Source organism: Loxodonta africana, chromosome 22, assembly GCF_030014295.1.
Source record: "Loxodonta africana isolate mLoxAfr1 chromosome 22, mLoxAfr1.hap2, whole genome shotgun sequence".
Classification (NCBI taxonomy): Eukaryota; Metazoa; Chordata; class Mammalia; order Proboscidea; family Elephantidae; genus Loxodonta; species Loxodonta africana.
In genome coordinates, this window is record NC_087363.1 from 39477714 (window position 1) to 39491511 (window position 13798).

Below are 13798 nucleotides of genomic sequence, written 5' to 3' on the forward strand. Positions count from 1 at the left end.
CTGTATCAAAAGGAATAACCTATGAGTGACTGGAGTACCAGAAAGGGGTGGGGGGCGTGCGCAAATAACAGAAAATACAGAGAGAACTGTTGAAGGTTTATTGGCAGGAAACTTCCCTGATACCATGAAAGATGAGAAGATACCTATCCAAAATGCTCATCAAACTCCACACAAGGTAGATCCCAAAAGAAAGTCACCAAGATATGATCAAACTTGATGAAACCAAAGACAAAAAGAGAATTTTAAGAGTGGCTAGGGATAAACGAAAGTCATCTACAAAGGAGAGTCGATAAGACTAAGACTACTCAGCAGAAACCGTGCAGGCAAGAAGGCAATGGGATGACATATATAAAGCCTTGAAGCAAAAACTGCCAGCCAAGAATTATATATCCAGCAAAACTGTCTCAAATATGATGGTGAAATTAGGGCATTTCCAGATAAACAGGAGTTTAGGGAATTTGCAAAAACCAAACCAAAATTACAAGAAACACTAAAGGGATTCCTCTGATTAGAAAATCCATAACACCAGATAACAACCCGAGACTGGAACACAGGACAGAGCAAGCAGATATAAACCCAGATAGGAAAGTCACAAAAACAAAGCTAAAACACTGAAAATAGGGAAACAGAGACATCAATATGTAACAGATGACAGCATTAAAACAAAAATAATTGGAATAGCCAGAAATTGGAAACAGGGCAAGTATCCATCAACAGAATGGATAAAACTGGCATACAGGAGGTCCTTGCTTTGTACAGTTCTGATATGCATAAGTTTCAGTTACCATGAGTAGGGCATGAATAGAGACCTGCAAAAAGATATGTCCAAATCATAACCCCCAGTTCCTGCAAATGTGACCTTATTTGGAAAATGGGTCTTTGCAGATTTGCTCAAGTTAAGGATCTCAAGATCTGGGTGGGTCCTAAATCCAATGACATCTTTGTTTGTAAGAGACAAAAGGGGTGAAAAGAGCCATAGGAGAGAAGGCTATGGGAAGATGAAGGCCAAGAATGGAGTTATGCTGGAGTTATGCTGCCATGAGCCAAGGAATGCCAAGAATTGCTGGCAGCAGCAGAAGTTGAGAGAGGCATGGAATGGATTCTTCCTCAGAGACTCCAGAAGGAACCAACCTTGCTGATACCTTGACTTCAGACTTCTAACCTCCAAAACTGAGAGAATAAATATCTGCTTTTTTATTTTAAAGCAAAAAAAAATTTTTTTTTTTTTATTTTAAAGCATCCAGTTTGTGATAATTTGTTATGGCAGGCCTAGGAAACTTACACACCACAGTTTAGTTAAATAACACTTCTCTCCCAGCAATAAAAGTTCAAATTCAATTACCACAGTACATGACTGTAATTGCCTAAAGTACAAGAATCACAGCAGTTAGCTCTTCAGTCCGCAAATCACTGGGCACCATGATCATGACCAATCACATTACTTTTGTCAAAGTCTGTCAGTAACTGGTTACCGCGCATCTTATTCAGTTCACACACAGACAGCAAAGCGTGCAGTTGTGCTGCCTCCGTTTCCCAGTGACAGACCAGTGGACATTTTACAAAAATGGGTAATCAAAAGTGGAAATTGAACAATGAAGATAAAAGTGCTGCAGTGAAATGAAAAGTGATAATGCTGAAGTGGAATTTGAATCTTCAACCCCCCTCTTCCCTCTCACACCCACATCATACTCAATATGTCAGCAAATCCTATAGACGATACCTTCAGAACACCCAGAAACCCAGCCACTTCTCACCACCTCCACTCCTACAACCCTTGTCCAAGCCACTGTCATATATTGCCTGGGTGACTGCAATAGCCTAACTGGCTTCTGCACTCCCACCTTTGCCTCCTCCTTCAATATATTCTTAGATCAACCACAGCAATCCTTTTAGAATATAAATAAAATCATGTCACTCCTCTGATCAAAACCCTAAGACAGATTTCTATCTGTTGTGGATTGAATTTTGTCTCCCAAAAATGTGTGTCAACTTGGCTAGGGTATTGTCTTCATCTAGTGCTGCTATAACAGAAATACCACAAGTGGATGGCTTTAACACAGAGAAGTTTATTCTCTCACAGTCCAGAAGGCTAGAAGTTCGAATTCAGGGCACTGGCTCCAGGGGAAGGCTTTCTCTGTCGGCTCTGGAGGAAGGTCCTTGTCATCAGTCTTCCCTTGGTCTGGGAACATCTCAGCACAGGAAACTCAGGTCGAGAGGATGTGCTCTGCTCCTGGCACTGCTTTCTTGGTGGTATGAGGTCCCCATGTCTCTCTGCTCACTTCTCTCTTTTATATCTCAAAAGAGATTGGCTTAAGACACTATCTCATCTTGTAGACCTCATCAATGTAACGGCCACTAATCCATCTCATTAACATCGTAGTGACAGGATTTACAACACACAAGGAAATCACATCAGATGATAAAATGGTAGACAAAATACTGGGAATCATGACCAAGGAAGTTCACAGATATTTTTGGGGGACACAATTCAGTTCATGACATTCCACCCTTTGGCCCCCCAAAATTCATGTCCTTGCCACATGTAAAACACATCCACCCCATCATATCATAGCTAAAGTCTTTAATTAACTCCAAGTCCAAAATCCAAAAATTCCTCCTCATCTGTGAAATCCAGAATACAAGTTATCAGCTTCCAAAAGTACAATGGTGCAACAGGCAGGTACAAGCTAGACATTTCCATTACAAATGGGAAAAAGTGGAAGGGAAGAAGACACCAAGCAAGTTACCAGAACATATTATATCAGCCCTCAAGGCTTGAAAACAATCCGTTCTCTGAGACCATTCACACAATAGCCCTGACCTCCAGACTCTAGGTACTGGCCACTCTCCAGATTCTGAGTGGAGGCCCCTCGGCCCTGGGCTTCAGTTCCACCTTCCGGGCCCACTGGGACAGCAACTCTGCTCCCTCAGCTTTAGATACACCATTCTCCTAGTCCATCTAAGTGGCAACTTCACCCTTAGAAACACCAGAGGCCATGGCTCTACCCTTTGAAACTCCAGAGGTTGTGGCCATACCTTTTTGAGACTGAGGCAGCTTGGCTTCCTGTGTTCCTTGTCTTTTTGGCTTCTGATTCCTGGTTCCTTGGCCTCTCGGCTCTTTGGGCCTCACATCTGCCCTGTTGGGGCAAGTGTTCCAAAGCTCTGCAGCTCCACCAGTAAGTGCCTGGAGGTACCCCACTCTGCCAGTAACCTTCAGCAGGAAGGCACTCAGCTCTCTTGCTCCATGCACTGGCAAGCCCTGCTACACCAGTAAGTGCTCAGAGGCACCCTCCTCTGCCAGGAAGAATCCTGTGCACAGGCACTCAGCTCTCTTGCTCCTTGGGTCGGCTCCAGTGCCACCTTGTGCTGGTCTCCTGATTCTGCTGCTGCTGGTTCTCTGCCACTGCCACTTCTCTGCTGCTGCCAGGCATCTGCCGCTGCCGGTCCTCTATCCACTCAGTTTAAAAACCACTTCCACATTTTAGGTATCTATTAGAGCAGCACCTCACTCTTGGTACTAAATTCTGTCTTGGTCATCTAGCACTGCTATAACAGAAATACCACAAGTGGATAACTTTAACAAAGAGAAGTTTATTCTCTCACAGTCCAGTAAGCTAGAAGGGGTATGATTCCCAGTATTGTGTGATGGTCTACCATTCTGTTATCTGATGTGATTTTCCTATGTGTTGTAAATCTTAATCTCTATGATGTTAATCAGACAGCTATGTTAATGAGGCAGAATTCAATCTACAAGATTAGGTTGTATCTTGAGTCAATCTCTTTTGAGATATAAAAGAGAGAAGCGAGCGGGGGAGAGGGGGACCTCATACCACCAAAAATAGGGCCAGGAGCAAAGCGCGTCCTCTGGACCCAGGGTCCCTGTGCTGAGAAGCTCCTAGACCAGGGGAGGATTGACGACAAGGACATTCCTCCAGAGCCGACAGAGAGAAAAAGCCATCTCCTGGAGCTGGCGCCCTGAATTTGGACTTTTAGCCTCCTAGACTGTGAGAGGATAAACTTCTCCTTGTTAAAGCCATCCATTTGTGGTATTTCTATTACAGCAGCACTAGATAACTAAAACACCATCTCATTCAGAATAAAACGTCTAGCCCATACACTGACTACCAACCTGTTGCCATCAAGTCAATTCCAACTCATAGAGACCCTATAGGACAGAGAAGAACTGCCCCACAGGGTTTCCAAGGCTGTAATATTTACGGAAGCAGACTGCCACATCTTTCTCCCACAGAGAAGCTGGTGGGTTCCCACCATTGACCTTTTGATTCCCAGCCAAGTGCTTTAACCACTGTGCCACCAGGACTCCTACATGACTATAAAGCCTTAAAAAATTCACTCCCTGCCCCTGTCCCATTATCACTCTGACCTCATCTCCAGTATCCTCTCCCAGCAGTCTCATCCAGCCACTCCTTGCTGCTCTTCGAACAAGCCAGAGAAGCTCCTGTCTCAGAGTCTTTGCACTGACTATTCCTTCATCTGGAATGCTCTTTTCCCAAAACAGCCTCACCCTCTTTAGGTCTCTACTCAAATATCATCTCACTGAGGCGTCCCCTGGTCTTGCACACTTGGATTGCAACCCCCCCTCACCCTGTATCTCCTATTTCCTGGCTTTATTTCTCTCTATAGCACTGATCACCAGTGAATATTATATATTTTCATTATTTATCTTGTTTTTTATTATTCTTGTTTGTTATGTGAGCTGTGTGATGGCTGGGGTATCTGATTTATTCAGTGTTGAATCCTCAGCAACTAGAAAAGGCCTATCATATAGTAGATCCTCAATAGATCTGTGTCTAATGAATGTATGATCACAGATCAAAGTCAACTTTACCAAGAGAAATCAGGACTTCTAGGAGATATTCCTCAGCTTAGAAACTAAACAAGCCCATACATACCAAAGGAAACCACCTATAAGCAGTTGTGGAAGTCAGAACAGCATTCTACGCCCCCAGATGGGTGCTCCTGCAGGCAGACACACCACAAACCTTAGCTCTGCATCCATAGAGTGCAGCATGGTGCTGGGAGAAGGAAGAGACTCTGAGAGTCTGTCAGGCCCCCTGCAGATGGTGACAAGGACTGAAACCTGAAATGGGCAGACACCAGGATCATGTCTAAAATCAAAACACTCACCCCATTCCCTGTTTGAAAGCTTCAATCAACTCATTCTTTTTATTCTGATCTTCTACCCAGTATACACTTGGAATGACAAATTCTGATATCACACGGCATTCTGGACAAGACCTGAAATAAGAATCAGGTGAGTGAGAGAGAGATTAAGTTATAAATCCTGTGCATATACCACCACTAAACCCCTTGCTCAAATGCATGATTATTTTCTTAGCCAAAAATCCCAAAACATGCAATTGCAATCATGTGGGAACTATGAGAACCTTACTTACTACATTTTTCACACAAATAACACACGTCATATGGTTTTGCAGCCTCACACAACCCCCTGCGCATTCTTTTCATAAGCACGCTATGCCATTGTTTTTTCATGTTGCTGACTTCATTTTTTTTTTTTTGTCCAATGGATTTAATGTTACCAGGATAAAACTGATCTCATGGAAACTTCATTTAAGGTAAGTATTTTCCTAAACCAAGTGTAACCAATGGTTAATTGAATGGGATTGTGATGGAAATGGGACACTGTGTTGAAACCAAAGAGTAAGAATGCACAAAGAGCTGGAGATTAGTTAAGTAAGAAATGATCCTAGGCCTAAAACTACAAGAACAAGATGTCGTTTCTATTTTATTGAATTCATAAATCTTAAACTGATAATCAATGTCTTTGAAATCAACAAATAAGTCACCAGAAGAAACTGTGTTTTCATCTTAAAACAGGCCATTTTAGTTTATTCATTCTTTATTATTATCAGTGGTTCTCAGTCTCACGAAGAAGCCATTCCTTTTCATTAATTTAGAAATCCAGGTGAAACCCGCCTTGAAATCTGAGATTCCGCTTTCATTTATAAGAAGCTTTGCTTTGATCTGAATTACGACAGTACAGATAGCTTGATTTTGTTCCCTTTGAGAAATAATCCACTTTTTCAAGTCGTTCTCCAACTCAGGGAATTTTGTTTTGGGCCCACGACGTGTTTTTTTTTCTTGGATTCATTTTTTCCAGTTCCTTTTTCTCCTTTCTCCATTTACCGATGGATGACTCTCCAACCTCTAACTCTCTCTCTGCCGCTCTGTTGCTCGTTTCTTCAGCCCTCACAATGACTTTCAGTTTGAAGTTGGTAGTGTAGGACTTATGTTTAATTCCTGCCATGATCCTAATGGGTTCTAAGATTAAATTTATAAACTGAAAAAAGCGTGTACAATATCATCAATAACTGGCTGATTCTAGTAAAGAGATCGCAGATTTCAAATGTGAAGTGTACAAGCAGCAAGGGTCTTTTTATATGCTCACAAGCATATGACTAAAGTGACTTATGATCAAAGACACTGGCACTAATAAGACATAATTAGACTATGAAATAAGCAGACCTTTCAACACAGCTTAATGGTTTCACTTAAGATGATCTGATACGGTTTTGCATTCAACTGCTGAGCCAAGAGCGACTGTGTATCAGTTTTGCTTTGTTTACTCCTCCAATTAAAAGCGAGAGATGACTGTGATAATTATATCAGTGGAGACTGAATCAAGATTTCTATTGCCAGCTACTCAATGCAATTTATGTCTGTGCAGGCTTTGCTTTGTTTAAGCTTCCAGTGGACAACATGTGGTTTGTGGGCAGGCTTCAGTAGGCTCAAGATTCTGACTGATGACTCAAAAGCAACAGGGATATAATTATCAACTTAAATTAATAGAAACAAACACAGAGTTTCAATTGTTTATTTTCCAATTACCAGGTTACTTCTAAACTAAATCCATGACTTCTTGACCATGGCTTATACCGTTATTGTACAAATATGCTCAAAAGTAACATTTTTTCCAACTATTGAATGAGGTTGAAAGAAGCCGAAATTCACTTTGGGAAATGTCACGAGACATGCACGGTATATACATGGGTATGCTATGCCAGAACTTTTTACACAATTTCATTATCTCTGAGCAATAGATATGTGCACATATTATTTACATGGGCATGCTATTTGTAGAAAAATACGGTGCTGTTAAAAACAAGTTCTTCTAAACAATAAAAACACAGCCCAATTTAAAAATGGGCAAAGGATTTGAATAAGCATTACTTCAAGATGGTAAATAAATACATAAAAAGATACTTAACATCATTAGTCGTTAAATAAAAAAACCAAACCCGCTGCCGTCGAGTTGATTCCGACATATATAGCAACCCTACAGGACACAGTAGAATTGCCCATAGAGTTTCCAAGGAGCGCATAGTGGATTTGAACTGCCGACCTTTTGGTTACCAGCAGTAGCTCTTAACCACTGTGCAACCAGAAGTGCAAATCAAAACCACAATGAGATAACCACTTTCATATCCACTAAAACCCAACCCAAACCCACTGCATTCGAGTTGATTCCGACTCATAGAGACCCCATAGGACAGCGTAGATCTGCCCCATAGGGTCCAAGGCTGTAAATCTTTATGGGGGCAGCCACTGCTGACCTTTTCGTTTAACCACTGTGCCATGAGGGCTCCTTTCAAATCCACTCAGATAGCGAAAATCAGAAGTACAGGCAATAACAAGTGTTGGGGGGATATGGAGAAATTGGAACCCCCATACATTGCTGGTGGGGATGCAAAATTGTGCAGCCACTATGAAAAAGAGTTTGGCAGTTCCTCAAAATGTTAAACACAGAGTTACCGTATGACCCAGCAATTTTACTCCTAGATATATACCAAGAGAAATGAAAGCATACGTCCTTGCAAAAACTTGTGCACCAATGTCCATAGCAGTGTTATTCATAATAGCCAAAAAGGTCATCAAATGTTTATCAACTGAGGAATGGCTAAACAAAATGTGGTACATCCATACAGTGGAATGTTATTCAGCAATAAAAGGAATGAAGTAATGATACATCTACAACATGGATGAACCCTGAAAACACTACGCTGAGTGAATGAAGCCGGTCACGAAGGACTACATATGAAATGTACAGAACCAGCAAATCTATAGAGACAGAAAGTAGATCAGTGGTTGACAGGGGCTGGAAAGAAGGGGAAATGGGCACTGACTACAATGGAGATTTCTTTTTGGGGTAATGAAAATGATCTAAATTTAAACTGTGGTAATAGCAGCACAATTCTGTGAATACACTTGGTTTTTAAGTGCCAGCAGGTCGGTTCCAACTCATAGCAACACTGTGTACAACAGAAGGAAATGCTGCTGGTCCTGCGCCATCCTCATAATTGTTGTTATACTTTAGACCATTGTTGCAGGCACTCTGTCAATCCATCTCATTGAGGGTCTTCCTCTTTTTCGATGACCCTCCACTTTACCAACCATGATGTCCTTTCTCCAGGGACTGGTCCCTCCTGACAACATGTCCAAAGTATGTAAGATGCAGTCTTGCCATCCTTGCTTCTAATGAGCATTCTGGCTGTACTTCCAAGACAGATTTGTTCATTCTTCTGGCAGTCCATGATATATTCAATATTCTTCCTCAACACCATAATTCAAAGGCCTCAATTATTCTTCAGTCTTACTTATTCACTGTCTGGCTTTCACGTGAGTATGAGGTGATTGAAAACACCATGGCTTGGGTCAGGTGCACCTCAGTCCTTAAAGTGACGTCTTTGCTTTTTTAACACTTTACAGAGGTCTTTTGCAACAGATTTGCCCAATGCAATGCGTTGTTTGATTTCTTGACTGCTGCTTCCAAGGGCGTTGATTGTGGATCCAAATAAAATGAAATCCTTGACAATGTCAATCTTTTCTCCATTTATCATGATGTTGCTTACTAGTCCAGTTTTGAGAATTTTTGTTTTCTTTATGCTTAGGTGTAATCCATACTGAAGGCGATAGTCTTTGATCTTCATCAGTAAGTGCTTCGAGTCCTCATTTTCAGAAGGAAGGCTGTGTCATCTGCATATCTCAGGTTGTTAATGAGTCTTCCTCCAATCCTGATGCCATGTTCTTCTTCATATAGTCCAGCTTCTTGGATTATTTGCTCAGCATACAGACTGAATAAGTATGGTGAAAAGATACAACCCTGATGCACACCTTTCCTGATTTTAAATCACACCATATCCCCTTGTTCTGTTCAAAACAACTGCAACTTGGTCTATGTATACAATCTGCATGAGCACAATTAAGTGTTCTGGAGTTTCCATTCTTTGTAATGTTATCCATTTTAATTTTTTATGATCCACATAGTCAAATGCTTTACACAGTCAATAAAACACAGATAATTATCTTTCTGGTACACTCTGCATTCAGCCATAATCCATCTGACATCAGCAATGATGTCCCTTGTTTCATGTCCTCTTCTGAATCCAGCTTGAATTTCTGGCAGTTCCCTGTCCATATACTGCTCCAACTGCTTTCAAAGGATCTTCAGCAAAATTTTACTTGCATGTGGTATTAACGATATTGATAATTTCCACATTCTGTTGGATCACTTTGCTTTGGAATGGGCACAAATATGGATCCCTTCCAGTCAGTTGGCCAAGTAGCTGTCTTACAAATTTCTTGGCATAGAGCAGTGAGCACTTCCAGCGATGCATCTGTTTGCTGAAACATTTCAATTGGTATTCTGTCAATTCCTGGAGCCCTGTTTTTCCCTTAGGTGCAGCATGAACTTCTTTCTTTAGTTCCATCGGTTCTTCATCATATGCTACTTCCTGAAATGGCTGAACGTCAATGAATTCTTTTTGGTACAGTGATTCTGTGTATTCCTGCCATCTTCTTTTGATGCTTCCTAAGTTAATATCTTCCCAATAGAATCCTTCAACATTGCAACTCGAGGCTTGAATTTTCTCTTTATAGTTCTTTCAACTTGAGAAATACTGTGTTCTTCCCTTTTGCTTTTCTAACTCTAGGTCTTTGCACATTTCATTATAATACTTTACTTTGTCTTCTCGAGCTGCCTAAATTGTACACTTTTATCTCAATAAAGCTGTTATTTTACCACATGAATGTGTGGCCTTAGGCAAGTTGCTGGACCTCACCATGCCTCATTTTCTTATCTGCAAAATGAGGATGATGATCACAGGGTCTCTGAGAGTCATGTGTGTGAAGAGAATGCACACAACACGTAGTAGGCGCTCAGCACACATTAGCTTGTCCCCGACCCTCAGCAGAAGTTACCAACTATCTGTGGGCTGCATGGAGCACATCACACATCAGGTGGAATCCTTTACGTGCCATTTGGATCACACTTAGTCCTAAAACAGCCCCATTTTACAGATGAAAAAATGACGCTCACAAAGGTTAATAGGCAATTTCTGTACGGTCACACCACTAGTTACTGTCAGTCCTGGACTCCCTCAGGCCTGAGAGATGAAAAACAGGCCAGCTCCATTTAACACCTTTAGACATAGACTGCGTCTGCTGAGCCGCCCCACAGCACCCTGAAGGTTTGGTAGGACTCGTTACCCACATTTTATAGGAAAAGGCACTTAACTTCCGGAAGGGTAAGTGATTTACCTAAGATCATGCAGCTAGTGAGGGGAAGAAGCCTGGACTCATCCAGTGATCTCTGCACTAAAACACCTCTGGGTGGCAAAGGGGAGGCCTCAGCGCAGATGGACAAGGCCCCAGACGCAACCTTCTCCCCAGCTCCTCCAGCTAAGCCCCCGACTACACTTACTTAATGATGGGGTTCTCAAATTGCTTGGCACACCTCCACTGCCGGATGCAGGACAAGCAGTATGTGTGATTGCAGTTGGAGAGAATCCCAAATCTCCTCTCAGAAGCAGACCCCTTCTCAAGGATCACCTCCATGCAGATGCTGCACACTTTGTCCTGACTTGCCTGGAGGGCAAAGGCCTTTTCCATCTCCTGTTCAAAGGTCGACATGCAAATCTGAAGCATAAACAGGGAGAAGGAAAGGCTTCTCAGGTGCTGAATCACAGAGGAGTAGAGTGAGCCTTGGGAGCAGCTACCAGCCACAAACACCTCGCTTTAGGCAGGGCCCAGGAAATTCCCATGGATTCAGACACCAGGCTTTCCCTCTGACCCCCAAAAGGACTTCCTACTATCACCAGGGCCAACTCTTTGCTTTCCTACTATGATTTGGTCACCTCCATTTCAAAGCCAAGACCATAGAGGGCCAGACAGGTTAGGAGACTGCTGTGAGCTTGCAGAGTTCACATACCCTGGAACCCTGGGCTCCTGGTGCCTCTGGGCAGTGCCCTTTCCCACTCTGAATCATGCCAACATCAGCAGTGCTGACCGGTCCTTCACCTGAAACACCAGCCTAGCAGTCCAGGGTCACAGGTAAGCAGCACTACCTCGCTCCAAGAAAATAACTCATTTATTGAAGTCATTCATTCACTGAGTATGCCCTGAAAACGTTACCAGTGCTAGCACTGTGTGCCAGGGACTACTTAGACCTAGGCCTTGCCCTGGGGAGCTACTGTACACAGATGCGAGACAAACGAGTAAGTGCAACACAAAGACCTCAGCATATATGGGTAGAGAGAAAGCTGACTCTATACTCACCTTGAAACTCATTAGGGAGACTGGAGAGGGATAGACTCAAATTCTATGTCCCACAGCAGCTTCCGGGCACCATGACCAGTCCGACTGTCCAACTCTCAATTACCCAGGAACGCACTGTCCATGGAGACTGCATCAGGCTCCCACCCAGAAAGGGGCCCTTCCCTAACAGGCCTCTAGCACTGTTTGGCCCCTCATTAGTGTGTAGCCCTAAACTGAAATAACACTGTCTCTCATTTTGTTGCCCCTTCTCTCTTACTCACCTTCACACCCTGAACCCAAGCGTCAAGCTAAACATGAGGCAGCCTCAACAAATGCTTGATGAATGAATGACCTTTAAAGGTCCTGTCCAACACTTGGCTCCTCAGATTCTATGCTCTGGGCTCCTCAAATTCTCTAGAACCAGCCCAGCTAGAAACCAACCACACGTGTATGTGCATTTACGTATGTGTGTGTGAGATACGCACACACGCACGCACACACCCCATGCTCCTAAGCCTCATTTGGTCTCTGAGTTCTCCAGTATATTTCTGATACCTCTTTTTTCTATGTAAAAAAAATTGGCAAAATGACAACAGGAAAAGGAACTTGAAGAAAACCAGGTGTAAATATGCCAGGTATACAATGCAGGCATTGCTGGCAGAGAGATGTACCTGCAGAACTACCCACACCTTTGCCACTTGGTGCAGCTCACGTGCCTTTAAGTGAGCCCATGCAAAGGTTTGCATCTTTACCTTTTCATGTGCTTTTCTTTGCTCCGGATCAAAGGGGTGCAGGACATGTAACCTGCAGATCTCACACATCTCCCCATGCAGGTAGACACAAGCATCTCCAAAGTGGCACTCCCCGGCAGCGGCATAGGGACACAGCTGCTGCTCGCTGGTGTAGGAGCTGCTGGCTTCTAAGTCATCGAGGCCACTCCTGATGGCTTCCAGATAGGAGTGCGGCTTCATCTCCAGGCTGTTCTGGGGGTCAGTGCACCCCCCTGGGTTACTCACCACACGAGGCAGAGCCTTGTCCTCAGCGAGGCCACAGAGATCTAATGCAAACATACAGCACACATACAAGTGAAGCTGGCCCAATCCTCGTGGTATGCAGTGAGCCAAAACCTAATAAATTAAGCACTTCTGACCTCCAGAACGTCACTCTTGGGACTATATAGCAAACAAACAAAAAACAGGTCAAGTGGGAAAAATAAAAGGGATAATATAAAATAGTCACAAAGGCATTAGTTATAGTAATAAAACTGAAAAACACACATGTCAAGATAGGGAAATAACAAAGCAGGCATCATATATTTATACAGAAAAATACTAAAGTAGATGTTTGAATACAGCAAGTATAGAAATGTCAACACATGGACCAGTTAGCACAAAAAAAACCCACAAAACAGGAATACTGATTACGAAGGAATGGAAGACAACCAATTTCTGAATGTTTACTCTCTGCTGGGTCCTAGGCTACTTACTTACTGTATAAGATCTGATGTAATCCTCCCAGTAATCCTGTGAGGAAGAGATTTTATCCCCATTTTATGGGATCTGAAGTGCAGAAAAGCAAACACTATGCCCAAGTTCACAAAGCCAGAAAGTGGAGAGATTGGGACCCAGGATCCATCTGTTTCCAAGGCCTGTGTTCTTTCCACTCTGCCCAATTCCTCTAAGGTTATGTGAAAATAGATAAGGCAGGAGGGAATTTAGAATAAGGTCAACAGAATCCAGTAGTTTCCTTTATATCAGTAAAGTTACCTAATATTTTAAAGCGAACTAGGATGAAATCTAGAGTAAGTCTCCGGGTCCTGAAGTCAGTGTTATATTGCAGTGTGGCAACCCCCTTCTCATACCAGAGGTGACTGCCTTTCCATCACACATATTCCTGAGCCTTTTTCGAAGTACCATATTTGACAATTGATTTCGTGTTAGTTTAGGATGGAACCTGCCTATCTTACCCTGCACAATTCCAAGAACTAGAAAGCCCTTCACCTGGGGAGGACCAGGCAATAAAAACAACTCTAACAATTTACAGCCTTCTTCCGCCCAAATGCTGTTGCAAGGTAGAGACCACATCCCAACCTCCGACATGCTATTCTATTTCCAAAGGTGCAGCCCCAAAACCCCGAAAAGCATGCTGCTGTTGTTGTTAGGCACCATCGAGTCAGTTCCGATTCACAGTGACTCCACGTCCAACAGAAGGAAACACTGCC

General features: G+C 42.8%; 1 protein-coding gene across 1 annotated transcript in view; it reads right to left on the reverse strand.

Annotated features, from left to right (window-relative positions):
• MKRN2 (makorin ring finger protein 2) overlaps positions 1 to 13798 on the reverse strand; it is a 39977-nt gene that overhangs the window by 8133 nt on the left and 18046 nt on the right. The window contains exons 4-6 of the mRNA XM_064274869.1: positions 12330 to 12634; positions 10745 to 10959; positions 5149 to 5259 (exon numbers count right to left, since the gene is read on the reverse strand). Of these exons, the coding sequence (XP_064130939.1) occupies positions 5149 to 5259; positions 10745 to 10959; positions 12330 to 12634 (631 nt within the window). The remainder of the gene's footprint in view (positions 1 to 5148; positions 5260 to 10744; positions 10960 to 12329; positions 12635 to 13798) is intronic.